The sequence below is a fragment of the Nymphaea colorata genome, chromosome 5 (genome assembly GCF_008831285.2).
Source record: "Nymphaea colorata isolate Beijing-Zhang1983 chromosome 5, ASM883128v2, whole genome shotgun sequence".
In the NCBI taxonomy this organism is placed as follows: domain Eukaryota; kingdom Viridiplantae; phylum Streptophyta; class Magnoliopsida; order Nymphaeales; family Nymphaeaceae; genus Nymphaea; species Nymphaea colorata.
Window position 1 is genome coordinate 26,009,707 of NC_045142.1, and position 20,568 is coordinate 26,030,274.

The window sequence follows — 20,568 nt, forward strand, 5'->3', positions numbered from 1 at the left end:
ACAAGCTACCTAACTTTAGGAAGGCTGACTGCCTCTTAGATACAGATGAATAAATAAATGAAGAGTATAATGGCTTAATGCAAAATCCTAAAATGAAAACAACTGAAGATGTTGACACTCTAACTAACTAAACACTCCTTTCCCTGTAAATCTCAGGCTCAAACAAAAAAATAATCACGCTGTGAATGGCACGCCTGTCTTCGGAAGCCAATTGCCTCCTTGTACGAAATTGGAAACAGTGAAGCGGCTAGCATCGCTTGCGCTCATCAGATGGAAGCCGGCCCAGTTCACCCTGCCGCTGGTGGCCGCACCCGGACCGCTGTTGCTGTACTCACCGTAGTACAGAGTGCTGAGAGCGAAAGTGCCGGACCATGGAGCCCAACCAGCAGGGTCTATCAGGCTGCCAAGGTTAGATTGCATCACCACAGTCCTCGAGTACTGCCTCCATGGCCTGCCCAGATAAGTCTTAGCACCGCCCAGTGCAGATGCAGCCAAGATGTTACAGTTGATGATGGAGGTGCCGGTGTTCTCGTTGGGGTCACTCCTCCCTTGAGCCGTGACCGTGTTGAACTGCCCTGAAGACGGCTGCCTGACGTACATGTTGCAGCTTTGGAAGACCACGGCTGCATCGCCGAAGATGAAGTCCACGGTGCCATAGATGTCGCAGTTTCTGAAGAACTGACGCATGGAGTATGTGTAGAGAGTGTCTTGATACCCTTCAAAGCTGCACTGGTAGAAAGTGGAGAGGTCGGCGCCGCTTCTCATGGCAACCGCCTGCTGTTTGGCTGCCCCCGCCGTGTTCCTAACCGTGATTCCCGTTGCAACGAAACCATCACCAAGTACAGCTGCGACAATAGCAAGTCATCGTCATGTCAAAATATTGTTTATTGTAAATCAGCCAAATTAATCAGGTTCAAAGCACTTTGTAGCCTATTTTAGTTGGTTCAGGACAAAAAATCTCACCTAGAGTTGCGGAATTGAAGGTGGTATATCCATCGACGACGTTACGGTTGCCGGTGATGATTGTCTTGCCCATTCCGTCGCCGACCATCATTATGTACTTCTTGGTCTTGGGTATGGTGACGTATTCCTGGTACACTCCTGCCTTGACATTGATCACGTAGTAACCCTTGCTTCCATCGTTGGCTGGAGCAGCGGCAATGGCCTCACTGATGGTGCGGTAATTGCCGCTGCCATCCTGAGCCACCACCACGCTGCCCACTGTCTGCAGAGCCATCCTCCTTTCGGCGGCGAAATGGAAGATGTTTCGGTTCACCCAATGAGGAGCACCATCGCTACCTACCCTCAGGTCATCCAGCAGCTTCCTCCCAGGGTCGACGGCCTTCCTGTGCTTGAATGCCCATGAGTTGGTGAGCATGGCAAGCGACACACTGTAGAGCTGAGACCCATTCATCAGCGGAGCATACAGCTTATGGCCATGCTGCAAGAAGGACGCCTGGGTTAGGGCATCCAAGCAGGTGCGCTGGTTGGTGACGATGCCGCTCATGAGGGTATGGACCAGGTCTGCCTGGTCTTGGGCGAGGCTGGTGGAGTCGCAGGAGTCGAGGGTGGAGAGGGAGTTAACCAAGAAATCGGTAGTGAGTTCGGAGAGCAGCAGGCAATCTTCGAGAGCCGCTGCCGCTTGTGGGGTGAGGGCTGCCTTATCTCCTATGGTCTCGTTTATGAGGGAAGAGAAGGTGGCTGATTGCTGTAAGGACTTCTTGATAAGGTACTGGCCGTAGCCATAAAAGTTGGAGAGGGACTCACGCGGCAAAAGGGACTGACAGAAGGAAGGGTCGGTAGTGAAGGTGCAGGCGTGGTCTGGAGTGACGGGGACTGGAGCACCAAAGCTTTGAGAGATGGAGGACGGGAAGAAGAGCGTGAGGGTGAGGAAGAGGAGGGAGATGAAATTCATGGTCGAGGTCGTTGCAGGGGGCACCATCTTCGTTGGTGTTTTAGCTTGTGACGCCCTTAGCAATCCAACGCTCTTGTATTGGTGATATGGAATGGTGAGAACTGAGAAGGCGCCCCTATATATAAACGATCTGCATGGCATGGCAGGCGGACGTTGGCGCTGCCAACTTGAAGATTATAGTCTGACCAGTCGCAGTCGACAAGAATTCTTCAGTAGTCAAAATCCCAATTTTGAATAATCAGTCAAAAGATCCTCTCTCTTTCTCTTTTCTTCCCTTTTCGGATTCGATAGCTGGCGTCGTAATCCAAGTGCATGAAAGTGCTTACGGTAAACGGCCATGCAGGCACCAGGAAAGTATGGGTTTTGAAGTTGAGTCAGTTCCCACGGAAAGAGATAGAGAATAAATTTTCCCCAAACACCCACTTTCTACGACCATGCTAGAAAGATGACTTACTATTGATAGTCAACCATCCAAATCTGATTATTAGTTCGAGTCGTTAATGTGGTGCTGCATACGCGACTGGGAGAGATGTCGTTCGCCGCCGGCCGGTTCGTTTGATTCCTCCAATATAGAGGGGGTTTGCCTGTGCAAAACCGAAACATTATCTAGCATTCACATGAAAAATATATGAAAGCCTTATATGAACAAAAGTTTGATGCAAAGCCTTCCATAAACAATTCTTTTTGTGTATGTGAAGTGTTTGTTGCCTTTTGGGTAGTTGCCATTTGGAAAGGAATCAAATTCTTGGGCCACGCTTGATCGAACGTGACTGTTAATTAAGCTTCAACATAAATTAATTGATCAGGTGCCTCGGTACCCAAAATTCTTATATAAACACATTCTGTTTTGAACTTTTTTTCACTTATATCGTGGCACAGGGACAATTAGGAATTGAATTATATCTCTCTCACTCACTTATTAGCAGGAGGGTTCAACTCTTAAATTAATTTAATTGAGTATATATTTTAGAAGAAAAATCACATGAATACTTTTGTTACCTTCAGATGCCAAACACACGTGAAATTTACACGTATGCAGCCAACAGCCAGCGTCTTCATAAAATCATTAAAGATATCCAATGATCTAATGGAAGTTGAATTTAAAGTCAAGTTTCCTTTGCTGAATAAAATGACGTTATAATGGTCATGAACGAATATGACTGGATAGCGTTTTGTGAAGTCGCAGATTTTGTTGCTCCGGTCATCACCGGGCAAGACTCGAGTAGATTGGGACTTGGGTCCATCTAGGAGGCCATGTCAGGACATGGTTCAAATTCATAGGGAAAAAGCTAGCTAATTAATTTGGAACTCATTTTATGGTATAGAAATTGAGTTTTTCACTCGCTTCGCTTCTTAGTTTCTCATTAATTTAGCCTTTGTTGGTTTTTTATTATTGGAAATTAATTTATTAATAGCAAAAAAACTCGATGCCGGGCTTATGATATGAAGTCTCTCTTGATCTGAGGTAGAACTTACTGGTCCATTTTTGTCCCTGGAAATTAATTCTTTTTTTTTCACTAGCAACAATTTGTTTCCTCGTATGCCTTCTAGTCTTTATGGCAACAATAGACCAGTTCATATCTTTCTCCAATCAAAATCTTGGGCACGCTTGATCAAATTTGACTATCATTTAAAATTCAACAGGAATTATTGATGGAGTTTTGTCCGTTAGTAAGAGATGACTGGGACCTTAGATTGGATGGGCTCAATGTATAATTGCCATGTTGCTGTCTACTGTGATGTGGTCCGTATTGTCCAGGACGAGGTGTTCTGGTGCACTAGTTCCACGACCAGAGACAGATCCATAAGTAGGGACCGCATGAAAAGTAGAGGTGGCCCCACTTATTCTCTGTGTCCCTTGTTGGATGTGAGGTGTGTGGGCAACTATCACCACCTCATGATGTTCGAAAATATTCCATTAGTTCGTTTGATTGGAGAAAGATATGAACTGGTCTATTAGTTTACGTAGTATACAAAGGCACAAGTGTATACTTCTAGAATTTGAAAGTTGAAACTATATCCAAATTTTCTACAAAATCGACCTGGGATGACAAATTCAGAACTTGGTTTAAAAACAGAAAACCATCTGAAATAAAGGACAATTTCTTTTTAATTATCCAAATGATGAATAACGTCAAGCCTAGTGTAAATAAGAAAGAATATCAGAAATCGAAACATGACTTGTAGAGTCCATCGAATGCAGTTCTTCTTTTTCTCTCTTTTACTGACGGATTTGATGGACGTTGATTTTAGAGGTTCCAATTCACGAATCATCTGATTCCAGTGCAAAAGGTACCAACTCAAAATTCCTCGTAAATGCTTAAATCTCAAAAATATTTATTTCAGTCTATATATGACGGATAAGCCATTTATAAGACTTGTCAAAATTTGATCCAGAAGGACCATATCCAACTGGAGGGAACATATGCGCCCTGGAGGAGCCCTTTTTTAAAGACAAAATTGAAAAGGGGAATACAGTACTAGAAGGAAGAAAAACTGAAACTAACCCTAACAGTACTAGAAGGAAGAGAAACTGACAAAACAATGAGAATCAAAATATTCTGTATATTTTCCAAATCCTGCAAATGGAATACATTTCTTAAAAGTACATAGTTTATGTACTTTGGGTAGAGGACAAACTAATCAAAAGAAGTCCTACATCCCCTTTCCATTAGATTCTGATAAATAAATAAACGAATGAAGAGCAGGGCCTATAAGAAAACCCTACAAAGAAATGACTAAAGATGTTCACTCTACGGCTATAGCTTAGTAGTCCCACATATATAATACATGCATATTTTACGAGGTCCAAACAGATTGATCAGGCTGTGAACGGCACGCCCGTCTTGGGCAGCCAATTGCCTCCTTGCACGAAATTGGACACAGTGAAGCGGCTGGCATCGCTTGCGCTCATCACATGGAAGCCAGCCCAATTCACCCTGCCGCCGGTGGCCGCCCCCGGGCCGCTGTTGCTGTACTCGCCATAGTATAGAGTGCTGAGAGCGAAAGTGCCGGACCAAGGTGCCCAGCCAGCAGGGTCTATCAGGCTGCCAAGGTTAGATTGCATCACCACGGTCCTCGAGTACTGCCTCCATGGCCTGCCCAGATAAGTCTTCGCACCGCCGAGGCCGGATGCGGCCAAGATGTTGCAGTTGATGATGGAAGTGCCCGTGTTCTCGTTGGGGTCGCTTCTCCCTTGAGCCGTGACAGTGTTGAACTGCCCTGAAGCAGGCTGCCTCACGTACATGTTGCAGCTTTGGAAGACGACGGCGGCGTCGCCGAAGATAAAGTCCACGGTACCATAGATGTTGCAGTTTCTGAAGAACTGACGCATTGAGTATGTGTAGAGAGTGTCCTGGTACCCTTCGAAGCTGCACTGGTAGAAAGTGGAGAAGTCAGCGCCGCTTCTCATGGCAACCGCCTGTTGCTTGGCTGCACCAGCCGTGTTCCTGACCGTGATTCCCGTTGCCACAAAGCCATCACCAAGTACAGCTGCGTCAAAGCAAAGATTTGGACATATCAAAACACTGCAATAAGCGTACCAAATTAAAGAAGGTGGAAAGTACTTTGTAGCCTATATTTAGTCGATAAAAAAAATTCTTACCTAGGGTAGCAGAATTGAAGGTGGTAGATCCATCGACCACATTACGGTTGCCTGTGATGATGGTCTTGCCCATTCCATCACCGACCATCATTATGTACTTCTTAGTCTTGGGTATTGTGACGTATTCTTGGTACACTCCTGCCTTCACGTTGATCACGTAGTAACCGTTGCTTCCATCGTTGGCTGGAGCAGCGGCAATGGCCTCGCTGATGGTGCGGTAATTGCCGCTGCCATCCTGAGCTACCACCACGCTGCCCACTGTCTGCAGAGCCATCCTCCTTCCGGCCGCGAAATGGAAGATGTTCCGGTTCACCCAATGAGGAGCACCATCGCTACCTACTCTCAGGTCATCCAGCAGCTTCCTCCCAGGGTCGACGGCTTTCCTGTGCTTGAATGCCCAGGAGTTGGTGAGCATGGCGAGCGATACACTGTACAGCTGAGACCCATTCATCAGCGGAGCATACAGCTTGTGACCGCGTTGCAAGAAGGACGCCTGGGTGAGGGCGTCCAAGCAAGTGCGTTGGTTGGTGACGATGCCACTCATGAGGGTATGGACAAGGTCTGCCTGATCTTCGGCCAGGCTGGTGGAGTCACAGGAGTCGAGGGTGGAGAGAGAGTTAACCAAGAAATCGGTGGTGAGTTCGGAGAGTAGCAGGCAATCTTCGAGAGCCGCTGCTGCTCGTGGGCTGAGGGCTGCCTTATCTTTTATGGTCTCGTTTATGAGAGAAGAGAAGGTGGCTGACTGCTGTAGGGACTTCTTGATAAGGTACTGACCGTAGCCATAGAAGTTGGATAGGGATTCACTCGGCAAGAGGGACTGACAGAAGGAAGGATCGGTAGTAAAGGAGCAGGCATGATCAGGAGTGACGGGGCCTGGTGCGCTGAAGTTTTGAGAAATGGAGGAAGGAAAGAGGAGGGTGAGGGTGAAGAAGATGAGAGGGATGAATTTCATGGTAAAGGTTGTAGCAGAGGCCACCATTTTGGTTGGTGTTTTAGCTTGTATTAGCTATCCAACGCTCTTGTATTGGTGAGATGGAATGGTGAGAAGGCACCTCTATTTATATAAACGATTTGCATGGCGGGCGGACGCTGGCGCTGCCAACTTGAAGATTATAGACTTACCAGTTGCAGTCCACAACTATTCAGTGGTCAAATTCTCAATTTTGAATAATCAGTCAAAAAAACCTCTCTCTCTCTTTCTCCCCTTTTCAGATTCGATAGCTCAGGTCGTCATCCAAGTGCATGAAAGTTCTTAAGCTAAACGGCCATGGAGCAACCTGGAAATTATGGGTTTGAGCTTTAATCGGTTCCCACGGAAAGAGTTAGAGAGGAACTTGTTCCCAAACACCCACTTTCCACGACCATTCTGGAAAGAGGACATATTGATAGTCGACCAGCCAAATCTGATTCTAAGTTCGTGTCGTTATTGTGGTGCCGTTTCATTTGATTCCCCCAATTTAGAGGGAGTCTGTGTAGATGTTTATATGCAGTGTATGTTGATCTGAAGTTAAAATTTATTGGCATATTTTGGCACCGGATAACACTTTTCTTGACTAGCTAGGATTCGTTCCTTCGCCATGCTTTCTAGGTCGTAATCGAACTGCCTTTTGGGTAGTTACCATTTACAAATTGAATCAAAATCCTTGGCTACGCTTGACAGAATATGACTGTCAATTAAGTTTCATTGTATATTATTGATCAGGTGCTTCTATAATTGAATTTTTATATCAACCGTCTCTGTTCTGAATTTTTGTTCACTTATACCGTTTCACGGTGTTGAATTCTCTCTCTCTCTCTCTTGTATATATATATATATGCTGACCCACGTAGAAGGCAGGGCAGGTTGGATTTTTGCCATTTAATAAGAGATGGCTGGTGGACCCTTAGATTAGATGGGTGCAATGTTCATCATTGGCATGTTACAGTTATGTGGTCTATATTGGCTCCCGGTACACGCAGCAATATCCACCCTTTCTGTTCGTCGGTTCTCACCCGGCGCGTTCTGTGGGATGACTTTTCACAGGACGCGCAAAAGCACATTCCGGCCGCCGGAATCGAAACTGGATTCTTATGTATTAAGTTAAGACTACCTTCACACTTACGCAATTCTAGGGTCAAGTCTTTGACCTGATACCCACTACTTCTGTGCCCCAGAATCCAGACTGAATTTTATATATCAATTTAAGACTACCTTTACATGCACGCCATCTGCTTCCACGTAGATTCTTCATAAATGCTTAAAGCTCAAAAGCATGCATTTGAGTCTATATATAGCAGATAAGCCTTCTAGAAGACTTGTCATGTTTGATCCAGAAGAACCTTATCTAACTGCAGTGCACATGTGCTCCTTTTTTCTATCATTTGGCAACAACGAATTCAATAAAACTGCAAGCAGCAGAGGTCTCCGGTGAACTATCGGCCCCAGTCGGATATCCAACTCATATTTGGATCTGTATACTCTTTTTGTGTGCAATTAGCAATCGAATCTGAATTTCCTTATCAAGTCCAGCTAAACAGATCGAAGTTGAATCCGTATAGAACCGGGTATATCTTATCCATGAAGAAACCCAGCATAAATTCAAGGAACGTAAAATCAAACTTAGTGGATAAGGGATGCTTGATTAAAGCGAAGCTCGTCAAAAGATTTGGCGGGTTGGTTATCGTACTACTGCTTGCAGTTGGTGTTGATCGGGAGGTCTAAACCATGAGGTGTAGAAGTCCATGGTGACTTGCAATACAAGTAAGAGGAAGCAAGGCATCAATATCTATCCGTTCTTATCAGGATCTTGCAATTAATTTCTCGCTAGTTTTCTTAATTGCTGTTTCAAGTCACGGCATGTATTTGCATTAAAAAGAGAAAAGAAGAAGAAGAAGAATTAGACGTGGGTATTGAAAGGTTCCCGGCCATCCAATGGGGGAGACAGAAATTCCTGGTCCAGCGCCCAACGAATGCCATATCCGATTACCGACTCTGCGTTTGTCTTAATACCGGATTGAATTTTTCTGTGGAAAACGGGATCTTATGGGGAAAGTAGGACCCAGAAATTGGAAGCATGTTTGTGCTGCGGCTATGCTTAATGACCAAAATACCCTTAATAAAAAAAGTAAGCCCAACTAAGAAAGAAGACATGGAAGTCTTTTCAATGCACAAAAATGTCTTCACAAAGTCTTGTGGCCGCTTGCAACGTGTGTTTGACCTTCAATTCCGTTTAGTTTAATTTATATGTAAATTTTAAAACATTTTACTTGTTTTATATAAAAATTTTATAAAATGATATTTTGGCCGTAATCAAAATTTAAAAACTTTAATGAAAAATTTTTGTAGCCGCTCCCTCATCCAGCACTCAATGAATGCCATCTCGGATTACGGACTCCACATTGGATTTTTCTCTAGAAAAAATAGGACCCAGAAATTGGAAGCATGTTTGTGCTGCTGGTTATGTGTTTCAATACCTAATGACCAAAATACCCTTAAGTAAAAAAAGCACGTGCCAGTTAATAAGGGGACATGGAAGTCTTTTCAAAGGACAAAAATGTCCTTACAAAGTCTTGTGGCTGCTTGCAAAGGCCCAAAAAAGTTGTCATTTTCCCATGAGGACACAAACAAGGCATAGGAATTTGGAAGAGAAGAAGACAATAAGTTTAAGTGAATGTCAATGTCATCTTAACTTGTCCAATTCATTCAAATCTGAATCCTGATCCAATTTGAAGATACTGCCCGGGTTGGACCTTCTAGGATGATGCCAGTGACGGACCCACACTGTTTTCTAAATCGGGATTGTGTATCGAATCGGTTATCAAAATCGATTCATAGGATTGGCCGAATTGAATCCGATCGGGGAAATTTTGAACCGGATCAAATTATATTATTGGTTAAAACCCGAAGAAAAAAATCCAGGTCGTGAAGTCTGTACTAAGGTCAGCCCTCCCTTCCTGTGTTTGGTGGCCATCTCCACGTCAAAATCAAGTTGTTAGTTGTTCTCGCCCTCCCCACGGCCACAAATAAATTCTAAACAGTAAAGTCAAGTCATCCCAAGCATATCCCTTTCTCTAGAATATTAATTTTAGTCAAAACTGCAAATCTCTTTATCCTTTTCTCTAGAATATTGATTTTATTCAATTTTGTCAAGCTTCTCTCTCTCGCTCTCTCTCTTGACATAAAATGTTGCATTCAACAATGGCATCTAGGTGCATAATCTTCCAAACGCGTATGACTAATGAATTAATGGCAGCAGAAAGTTTAACTGATTAGATGCTTTAAGCTGAAAATTAAAGGCATAATATTGAATTTCCTGCACCATTTGATCCCAAAGTCTCACTTTCATAATTTGTTGTTTTGAATTGAATAGTTGTTGACATAATTGTACGCCTACTAATGGGTGGCGTTTGTGAAGAACAACTTGAAAGTTGTTGAAAATGCTGACTAACAGCCATTTTATCCCAAGATGAAGTGTAAGGAATCCATTTGTGGTTGTTGATCAATCGTTTCAAGCCGTGACATAAGTTGGTGTTGTAGGAGGTCAGTTGGCAGTCTCTTAGGCGTGCACGGAAGCTACTGTAACATTAATTTTCCAAGTTCGAACTATTGCCCATGCTGACCATAACACTGAACTCCTTCACTTTCTCTGCACAGCATATGATCAACAGTACGCAACACAAGAATTGTCAGTAATTTGGTTCCATTATTAAGTACTTTTGATAGCAGTCAGATCGATCAACTCAATATCCATCGAATAAAAAGCGGATCCGATTAAACGATCTGCCAGATAGAATTTTTCCACCTATAATTCGGATCAGTACATCACTTGGTTGGATTCATGCATTCTGAAAATTATTCTTTATGTGTATATATGACGTGCTTTCCTACAAGTGAAGTTCTTTTGAAAAGAATATTCACAGGCGTAGAAATGATGAAAAAGAACCCCAACAAAGGTTGAACATGACGCAATGGACACGTCACTGATTATTACTTCAGTAACGTATTCCGGATGCATCCTTGTCTGAACTTCACCGATGCATGATGCATAGCGGATAAAATCTCGCTGGTGTGACGCCCTCTTATCTTTAGCGGTGGTTTGGTCACCCTGCATTGTTTGGTGAGTAAAAGGGACAACCTTTCAACTCCTTATGTCAAAATATGTCAATAAATGACAAACAGGGGAATGCTGGTTGACGTAATTGACATGGAAATCCGTAATGAATCGTTGGTGGGCGTCGTCTACTAAAAAAAAAAAAGCATCATTCAAGAACGGGATTTCTTGCTCCTACTTGTGTCGCAAAACTAAGAAGAACGACACAAAACTAAGAAGAAGAGTGGCCTTGAGAGGAACTGCACTTGGGAACTGATGCTGCCATAAAAGGCATCTTGTAGTGATGGAAGTGCACATCTCGTGTTTGCATTGAAGTTTGATCCTCTTCTCTGTTTCTCTCTCTCTCTCTCTCATGAGACATCAATTTGGACTCGATGGACACGGTTTGCTACTCTGCCGCAAATTGGTTTGAACCCAAAGAAGGCCGTAGGAGATATTAGACGTACAAGTTACCTACACCCGCATACATAGAAGAGTCCAGAATTTGCACTGCGTCCAATTAATATGGTTGATATAATAACGCTATTCAGTCACAGATTGCTGCATGCGCAGTGGCGGTTTTGTTCCTAAGCAAGATGTATCTAATCATGTTAGCTAGCAGTATTACTGGCTTGCTGCAGTAAACGGAATGGACCCATATCCATATTATCTTAGACACTCCAAACCCGTGGTATTTTTAAGTACTTAATTTTTTTCACTTTTGATTTTTTTTTCTCCTTTTGTATCCTTAAAAGTAGCCCGACTCCCGCCCTCGGGCGGCCTCCGGCACTTGCTCCCCTCCCTCTCCCTTCCCGTGTCCCTCTCCGCCTCCATTCCCCGCTCACTCCCCCTCTCCCTCTCTGGTTCCGTCTCCCTCTCCCTGTCCGCTCCCCCTCTCCCTTCCCGTCTCCCTCTCCGCTCTTCCTCCTCCTCTCCCCCTCTCCAGCTCTCCCTTCCCGTCTCGTCTCCCTCTCCGCGGCGTGCCGGGCCCGGTACTCGGCCCAGCAATATTATCAGGCCGGGCACGGGCTTCAGGCCTAATGGGCCGACCCAGGCCGGGTCTTAGCAGGTCGACCAGGCCGGGTCTTAGCGGGCCGGGCCGGCCGGATGCCCACCCTGCTTAAGAAGGGAGTGCTTGCTTTTTCTCCTCAGGAGTAATTTGTCATTTCAGTTTTCTGGGACTGTTGCCAAGATAAGTGCCGCTGGACGATAGATACAATTAGCCAAAGGGTGGTGAACTGGCGATCATGATTCCTGCCTTGTATTTTTCGTGGGATTTTTTACTTTCTTTGGATTAAAAACTGTATTTGCATACAAAATCGAAGCTTGGCACCCGTATCCGATTTGAATAAAATAAAAGAAACGAGCACGTCCATTTCAATTTTGTCAAGGCAAGATATCTGGTTACTTGTATTATTCCCGACCATCCTGAGAATGGTAATAACATGCCAACAAATTAAAGTGATCGGCCAGCAAAATAAAGAGACCAAGAATTTAAATGTCAAAAAAAATCACTGACAGTACAAGGAAGAAAAACTAACAAAACAATGAGAATCATGTATATTTTTCTGAATCCTGCATATGGAATACATTACCGCCAAGCACATGGTTTATGTACTTTGGGTAAAGAACAAACTAAATTTAACGGGTCCTACTACAAACTAAATAAATAAACGAATGAAGAACATGGCCTATTGCGAAAGGCTAAATTTAGCACTCGTATATGTAAGACTTGCATATTTTGTGTGGTTAAAAAACAATGAATCACGCAGTGAACGGCACGCCCGTCTTCGGCAGCCAATTGCTTCCTTGTACGAAATTGGACACGGTGAAGCGACTGGCATCACTTGCGCTCATCAGATGGAAGCCGGCCCACTTCACCCTGCCACCGGTGGCTGCGCCCGGGCCGCTATTGCTGTACTCACCGTAGTACAGAGTGCTGAGAGCAAAAGTGCCGGACCAAGGAGCCCAACCAGTAGGGTCTATCAAGCTGCCAAGGTTAGATTGCATCACCACGGTCCTCGAGTACTGCCTCCATGGCCTGCCCAAATAAGTCTTTGCACCGCCGAGAGCGGATGCAGCCAAGATGTTACAGTTGATGATGGAGGTGCCCGTGTTCTCGTTGGGGTCGCTTCTCCCCTGAGCAGTGACCGTGTTGAACTGCCCTGAAGACGGCTGCCTGACGTACATGTTACAGTTTTGGAAGACGACGGCAGCGTCGCCGAAGATGAAATCCACTGTGCCGTAGATGTTGCAGTCTCTGAAGAACTGACGCATGGAGTAGGTGTAGAGAGTGTCTTGGTACCCTTCGAAGCTGCACTGGTAGAAAGTGGAGAGGTCGGCGCCGCTTCTCATGGCGACTGCCTGGTGCTTGACAGCCCCCGCCGTGTTCCTAACCGTGATTCCCGTTGCCACGAACCCATCACCAAGTACAGCTGCGATAATGGCAAGATTTAATCATATCAACACACTGCTGCTTATCATAAGACTACCAAATTAATCAACGTGCAAAGTACTTTGCAGCTTATACGAAGTTAGTTTGAGGAAAAGAAATCTCACCTAAGGTTGCGGAATTGAAGGTGGTAGATCCGTCGACGACGTTACGGTTGCCGGTGATGACGGTCTTGCCCATTCCGTCACCAACCATCATTATGTACTTCTTGGTCTTTGGAATGGTGACGTATTCCTGGTACACTCCTGCCTTCACGTTGATGACGTAGTACCCCTTGCTTCCGTCGTTGGCTGGAGCAGCAGCAACGGCTTCACTGATGGTGCGGTAATTGCCGCTGCCATCCTGAGCCACCACCACGCTGCCCACCGTCTGCAGCGCCATCCTCCTTCCGACGGCGAAATGAAAGATGTTCCGGTTCACCCAATGAGGAGCGCCGTCGCTGCCTACTCTCAGGTCGTCCAGCAACTTCCTGCCAGGGTCGACTGCCTTCTTGTGCTTGAATGCCCAGGAGTTGGTGAGCATGGCGAGCGACACACTGTAGAGCTGAGAGCCATTCATCAACGGAGCATACAACTTATGACCGCGCTGCAAGAAGGACGCCTGGGTGAGGGCATCCAAGCAAGTGCGCTGGTTGGTGATGATGCCACTCATGAGGGTATGGACCAGGTCTGCCTGGTCCTCGGCCAGGGTGGTGGAGTCGCAGGAGTCGAGGGTGGAGAGGGAGTTAACCAAGAAATCGGTGGTGAGTTCGGAGAGCAGCAGGCAATCCTCGAGAGCCGCTGCCGCTCGTGGGGTGAGGGCAGCCTTATCTCTTATGGTCTCGTTTATGAGGGAAGAGAAGGTGGCCGACTGCTGTAGGGACTTCTTGATAAGGTACTGGGCGTAGCCATAGAAATTGGAGAGGGACTCACTCGGCAAGAGGAACTGACAGAAGGAAGGATCGGTCGTGAAGTTGCAGGCGTGGTCTGGAGTGACGGGGCCAGGAGCACCGAAGCTTTGAGAGATGGAGGAAGGGAAAAGGAGGGTGAGGGTGAGGAAGATGAGAGGGACGAAAGTCATGGTAATGGTCGTTGCAGAGGGCACCATCTTGGTTGCTGTGTTAGCTTGTATTAGCTATCCAAACCTCTTGTATTGGTGAGATGGGATGGTGAGAAGGCACATCTGTGTATATATATAGACGATCTGCATGGGGGGCGGGCGGGCGTTGGAGCCGCAAACTTGAAGATTATAGCAGTCGACAATAATATTCAGTGGTCAAAATCCCTATTTCGAATAAGCAGTCAAAAGATCCACTTTCTCCCAATCTCTCTCCCCTATTTTGATTTGGTCGCGTCGTAATCCAAGTGCAAGAAAGTTCTTAAAGACGGACGGCCATGCAGTAACCAGGAAAGTATGGAGTTTTGAACGTTAATCAGTTCCAATGGAAATTAATGTTAGAGAGGAAGTTGTCCCTAACCACCCACTTTCCTCGACCTTGTGGAAAGATGACTTATTGATAGTCAACCAGCCAAATCTCATTATACGTTCGAGTCGTTACCGGGGTGCTGCAGATACGATTATCTAAAAGTTGCATGAAATTTTTTCAAATGTAAAAATAAAAGCGGGATTACGACCTGATTCGCATCACGAATTAATTAAAAGTTGGATTCAAGTAGATATAATTTTCTTTCATTCATATTTGAATTCAATTATGTGAAATTTACCGTTATAGTAGAAGATAAGTCTCATTCAAACCAATCCACTGATTGCCCTCGCTAAAGCCACACTAGACCAATTGAGTTGTGTACATCAAGGTGGGAATGCTACAAGTATTCATCAAAAGCGGTGGATGCATTTTTGAAAAGTTTTATACAGAAAGTGGACCTTTAAGACTTTTTCAAAATTTTTTTTTTTTGCATGTCTTTTAAAAAGTTACAGAATGTTCCGCCATGTCTCCCTTCAGATGCCGAACACACGTCAAATTTATACGTATGCGGTCAATGTCGCCATAAAATCACTAAAAATGTCAAAATGATGTAACGGAAGTTGAATTTAAAGTAGAGTTAGCAAAGAAAATGACGTTATAATGGTCATGAACGACGATGACTGGATGACGTTTTGTGAGGTCGTGGATTTTGTTGCTCCGGTCCTCACCGGGTCAACCTGGAGTAGATCCAAACTTGGGTCCAAATAGGAGGCCTGAAAGCTAGCTAATTAATTTGAAATTCTTTTTATGGTATAGAAACTGAGTTTTCACTTGCATCCCTTTTTAGTTTCTCATTGATTTAGACTTTGTTCGTCCTTTGTTATTGGAAACTAGTTTATTCACAGCTGAAAAGCAAGTGATTCTATTTTATGGAAGCTTTACATATGTCAGGGTAGCTGGTCAAGCTGGTGTGCATGAGAAACTCACGTTCTTAATGGCCAAATTGATTCGAACCGTGATTCTGTTGTTTTCTATATATATATGATCAAATCATATATTTGGTTAAAATTTAAAAATATATATATGTAGGTGAACTCAGCCATCCCTTTCTGTGTTTGGGAGCGATCTCCATGTAAAATCGAGTTGTTCTCGCTTTTCGTCGGCCACATCATAAATAAACTGTAAACAATAAAGTCAAGTCATCGCAGATATCCCTTTCTTTAGAGTATTAAGTTTAATTAACAAGTCAAGCATTTAATCCCCCCTCTGTCTTTCTCTCATATATGACAAAATACAGCGTTAGACACAGAGAAAAGACTAATAAAATGATGGATAAGAGAGAAATAGCAAGGGAAGAAAATACATACATATATATATATATATATATATATATATATATATATATATATATAGAGAGAGAGAGAGAGAGAGAGAGAGAGAGTTGATTTTAAGTAGGATTTTGAGTTCACAAGTGGGTTTAGTCCATCTGCTTCCAAAGAGCTGCCATGGCTCGTCTCATGGCACCTCAATTTCGCAGTTTCCTGCACGCATAACGAAGGGTCTGTTCCTCATGGAGGAGACGTAGCCGGTCGAGCTGGCAATAGCACTGAATTAGCAGAGGAGTCAAAATTCAATTGTCAAAATACATCTCAAGTTCTCTCCCTGGTTTCCTCGAAGAACCACACGACGTTTGAACATGTAATCCTACCTAGCGTGTGCAAACTTCTCTTCCACTATCGTTAAAGCAATGTCATACTTTTCAATAAATGAACACAATAAAATATGTAGATGAAGTAGACTTTACGATTTTATATATAAATATATGAGAAACCTTTGACTATAGCCTTCAGTCTCCTTCCATGGAAGGGAAGAAGAAGTTGCCGCATGCACAACTTGTCGAATGCGAAGAGCGAATAGTCAAATAGTATTATATACAGGCGACAGCATGAAGATTGCGGTTCCTTTCTCTTAGTCAGCAGCAACCTGGTCCTGTAATCTAACTCGATCATATACAAAGCCGGTCTATCCATATATATATATATATATATATATACTGGTGGACCCTTTCATTGGAAGGGTCAAATGTTCCTAATTGGCATGTTACTGTTTAATGTGATCCATATTGGCTTCCGGTTCCGCCGCATTCCGTGAGATGACCTTTCACATGACGAGCAAATGATATGTTTCCATTGTAGCCGCCAGAACTCAAACTGAATTTTGTATGGTGTTCTGGTAACTTAGTGGATAAGGAATGCTTGATCAAAGAGAAGCTTGTCAAAACATTTGGCGGGTTGGTGTTGATCATGGAGGTCTAAGCCATGAGGTGTAGAAGTCCATGGTTACTTGCAATACAAGTAGGACTGTAGGAGGAAGTAATGCATCGTATTTCCCAGTTCCGGTAAGTGTCAATATCGATCCATCATTATCCGGACCAGCTTGCAATTACTTGTAGAATCAGTTATGTAATTTCTTAGTCGTTGTTTCAAGTCGCCGATTTTTTTTTAAACAAAAAAAAGAAAAAAAAGGAGAAGAAGAAGAAGACCTGGCCACTTGGTGCCAAGTTATTGCCTTCTGGGATTGCGGATTCTACGTTTGTTTCAATACGGGGTTGAATTTTTACTTGGGAAACATTATCTCATGGAGAAAATGGAACCCAGAAATTGAAAGCATGTTGGAACTGCCTGTTATGTGTTTGAGAGCCAAATGAATAAAAAGTAAAAGGAGAACCACCTACAAAGTCCTGCGGCTGCTTCCAGGGGGTCTGGACCCAAAAGGCATCTGTTTGACGGCGAACACCAGCCACCCACTATGTCATTTGCCCATGAGGAAACAAACGATGCCTAGGAATTTCAAGTAGAAGGAGACAATAAGTTCAAGTCAATGTCAATGTCATATTGACTCGTTCAATTCAAATCTGGACCCTGATCCAATGTGAAGATTCAGCCGGTGTCGGACCAACATTGTTTGCTAATTTTGAACGAATTGAATCCGAACAGCGAACTTTTGAACCGGATCAAATCACATTATTGGTTAAAACCCGAAGACAAAATCCGGGTCCTGAAGTCTATCCTCAGCCCTCCCTTTCCGTGTTTGGTGGCCATCTCCACGTCAAAATCAAGTTGTTCTCGCCCTTTCCACGGCCTCAAATAAATTCTAAACAATAACGCCAAGTCATCCAAACATATCCCTTTCTCTAAAATGTTAATTTTATAATTGGATTGGCCAAACTGTTAAGCGTTTTTTTTTTTTTTTAGTGAGTGGTTCATTCCACCGTTCTTAAAAAAGGCCACTCGACCCCTTGTGCCCACTTCCCTAGCTTTACAAAGTATGTTTCGAAACTTTTTATGGTCCAGATGTAAAGCAAACTGAAACGTGATAGTGACCACTACAAGATTCGAACACGAGTCTTTATAAGATTTGAACCACCTTGTTGCCCAATACCCTACCACTCATCAACCTCTAACCTAGAATATTTAATTCTTTTGATTTTTTTTCCAAAGCTTCTACTCTCTCTCTCTCTCTCTCTTATGTCAGTGAATGATGAACAAATGTCGCTGGCATAACGACTCGTGTTAGTGAAAGAAGACTTCCGCCTCTACTCTTTAGCAACAGTTTCTCCACGCAACTGAAGACTGGTTTGGTGACTAAATCGGACACCTTTTTAACTCCTTATGTCAAAACATGTCACTAAATCACAAACAGTGGACTGCTGGTTGATGTAATTGACATGGTAATCCCAAATGGATCATTGAAAGGCATCGTCCAATAAAAAAAACTAATTTACTCAATGACGGGATTGTCTTGCTCCGCTAAACAGGCATTTTTTGGTGATGCTGAAGGGCACATCTCGTGTTTGCATTGAACTTTGATCTCTCTCTCTCTCTCTCTCTCTCTCTCTCTCTCTATATATATATATATATATATATATATGGGCAAGTGGGTTTAGTCCATTCGCTTCCAGAAAATTCTGCCAATACGACTGGTCTCATGGGACGTCAATTTGGAGCCAATGGAGTCTGTCAAGCTTTGATCCTCTGCGGCTAGTTCGTTTTGAACCCAAAGAAGGTAGGCTATCTTAGACGTGCAAGTTACCTACATGGAAGAGTCCAAGTTTGAACTGCTTCGAATTAATAACGCTATTCAGTCACAGATTGCTGCAAGTATAGCGGCGGTTTTTCTCCTAACCAAGTCGAAGCCAATCCCGATAGCTAGCAGTATTGCTGGCTTGCGGCAGTATGTCTTAGACGCTCCAAACGCATGCTATTTCTAAGTTAACTTTTTTTTTCTCTCTCTCTTTTCAAAGTTCTTTTCTTTTCTCCTTTGTCACCTTTTTCCCATAAAATTGTGTCCTTGCATTTTCTCATCAGTGCTATTTGTGTCATTTAAGTTTACGTACTTTGTGTATAAATAAATAAATAAACGAACCAAGAACTTGACCTAATCTAAAAACCCTACAAAGAAATGACTAAAGATGTCCACTCTAAGGCTATAATTTGAAAGTCCTATATTTAATTGGTTCAAACCAAAATGAATCACGCTGTCAAGGGCACCCTCATTTCACTTCTGGGTAGTTGCCTTCTAGAAAAAGAATCAAATTCTTGGCCCCAGCTTGATGGAATCTGACTTCATTTAAAATTCAACATGAATTATTGATCGGGTGAAGCTTCAAACTGCCCCCTTTAGTCTTGTTCTTAGGGCTAAGGTTGCTTTGGGTTTTGGGTGGAGAGCGGCACTCTAGTTCACTAAAATGTCAAGTATCCACTGATTACAGCCGTGGAAATTGAACTGATCACTTAAATTTTCACGGCCCCCCATCAGTTATGCTAGTGACAATCAGTTGAATTCTCTCCCTCCCTCTCTCTTTCTATATATATATATATAAAATTGAATTCTTATGTCAATCTTGTGTTTGAACAATTTCTACACTTATATTTGATCACGTAATCGGATGTCTACGCTGTATGACTCAAGAGACATGGGAACGTCAGCTTTCAACTCGGTAGTTCATGCTCCAAAAAGGAATCCGGCTTTTGGGTGATCAAATGACCAGAATACCTTTAAAAAGGAGGGGAAAAAATAGACCCTTTTATCAAAATAACATTATAAAAGTAAAAGACATGCTTTTAAAAAGACAAAAATACCGCTGTCAATCCATGGGGCCACTTGTGAGATGTTCTGGACATGTGAGGCGTGTGTTTGGCCCGGCACACCCACGACCCTGGCTCCACTTGTCCCCCTTCGCCCAGAAATTAAAGATGTTATTTTCCTCTAAGGACGCAAACGCTTTCTAAATTACAATTTTTGGTACATTTTTAGACTTTTAACCTTTTCATAGTCCTTTTTATCTTTTTTTTTTTTTTCCTACAGTAGTACTTTGGCCATTATACATACAGTTGCACAACTTTTCGTAAATAGTATCGGTGAAAGGCCATTGTAAGTGGGGATGGCTATTACTGACGCTATTTTCATGTTAAATAAACACGAAAAAAAATGTCACGCAAGACATGGAGGGGGTACCGGTATTTGCTTTTCATCAACGGAAAAAGTCGTGTAAGTAATGGCACAATGACATGTCCATAGGCCTGGGCATCAGGTCGGCCCATCGGGCCCAAGGGTCGGGCCGAGCTAGGTACCGAGCCTGGTCGACCATGCCCGAGACCCAGACCCAGCCCGGCCCGTTTTTTTTAACTGACAGGCTAGGTCTTGCCGGGTCTGCTCGATGCCCATACGATCGTCTCTGTCTCCTCCCGTGGGCTCTCTGCCCTGCCAACGACCCCATCCGCTTCCCTCTGTTTCTAGACGGCGACCATGAGATTTTCAGTGTGGCTCTCCCGTGCAGCAACAAAGTGTGATTAATGCCATCTTCTGCCATTTCCAACCCCAAAACGCAAAACAGAAAGAAAGGACGCGAAACCCTAGCAAAAGTAATCTTCGCCAGGCACCAATATGTTTCTCATGTAAGCGATCAAGAGCGAGCGCTCGCCCCTAATGCGCCTTGCCAATTGGATATCATTCAGCATGATCGTCACCCTCTTGGCATGGATGGCGCACAGATTGGTGTCCAGAAGTGCTGCAACGGCGCAGCTCTGAAACCTTAGACCGGTCTTAAAATCCTGAGTGATC

General features: G+C 43.8%; 3 protein-coding genes across 3 annotated transcripts; all 3 read right to left on the reverse strand.

Moving 5' to 3' along the window:
• Window positions 1-1,978, reverse strand: LOC116254531 (pectinesterase-like). Its single transcript, XM_031629974.1, has 2 exons — window positions 964-1,978; window positions 1-845 (listed from the first exon to the last, which is right to left on the reverse strand). Exons 1-2 carry the CDS (start codon window positions 1,940-1,942, stop codon window positions 175-177), a joined length of 1,650 nt encoding a protein of 549 aa, XP_031485834.1. The 5' UTR covers window positions 1,943-1,978; the 3' UTR covers window positions 1-174.
• A 2,717-nt stretch (window positions 1,979-4,695) lies between these two features.
• On the reverse strand, window positions 4,696-6,518 carry LOC116254530 (pectinesterase-like). Its single transcript, XM_031629973.1, has 2 exons — window positions 5,520-6,518; window positions 4,696-5,407 (listed from the first exon to the last, which is right to left on the reverse strand). The coding sequence occupies exons 1-2, from the start codon at window positions 6,496-6,498 to the stop codon at window positions 4,737-4,739; spliced, it is 1,650 nt and encodes a 549-aa protein (XP_031485833.1). The 5' UTR covers window positions 6,499-6,518; the 3' UTR covers window positions 4,696-4,736.
• A 5,607-nt stretch (window positions 6,519-12,125) lies between these two features.
• Window positions 12,126-14,162, reverse strand: LOC116253916 (pectinesterase-like). Its single transcript, XM_031628909.1, has 2 exons — window positions 13,148-14,162; window positions 12,126-13,023 (listed from the first exon to the last, which is right to left on the reverse strand). Exons 1-2 carry the CDS (start codon window positions 14,124-14,126, stop codon window positions 12,353-12,355), a joined length of 1,650 nt encoding a protein of 549 aa, XP_031484769.1. The 5' UTR covers window positions 14,127-14,162; the 3' UTR covers window positions 12,126-12,352.
• Between the last annotated feature and the right edge of the window lie 6,406 nt (window positions 14,163-20,568).

Bases quoted from the DNA above. Each gene is read 5' to 3' on its own strand.
- LOC116254531 (XM_031629974.1), bottom strand. From the start codon at position 1,942: ATGGTGCCCCCTGCAACGACCTCGACCATGAATTTCATCTCCCTCCTC. The intron at 846-963 runs GTGAGATTTTTT...CTATTGTCGCAG, and splicing joins CTTCAATTCCGCAACTCTAG to CTGTACTTGGTGATGGTTTC.
- LOC116253916 (XM_031628909.1), bottom strand. From the start codon at position 14,126: ATGGTGCCCTCTGCAACGACCATTACCATGACTTTCGTCCCTCTCATC. The intron at 13,024-13,147 runs GTGAGATTTCTT...CCATTATCGCAG, and splicing joins CTTCAATTCCGCAACCTTAG to CTGTACTTGGTGATGGGTTC.
- LOC116254530 (XM_031629973.1), bottom strand. From the start codon at position 6,498: ATGGTGGCCTCTGCTACAACCTTTACCATGAAATTCATCCCTCTCATC. The intron at 5,408-5,519 runs GTAAGAATTTTT...GCTTTGACGCAG, and splicing joins CTTCAATTCTGCTACCCTAG to CTGTACTTGGTGATGGCTTT.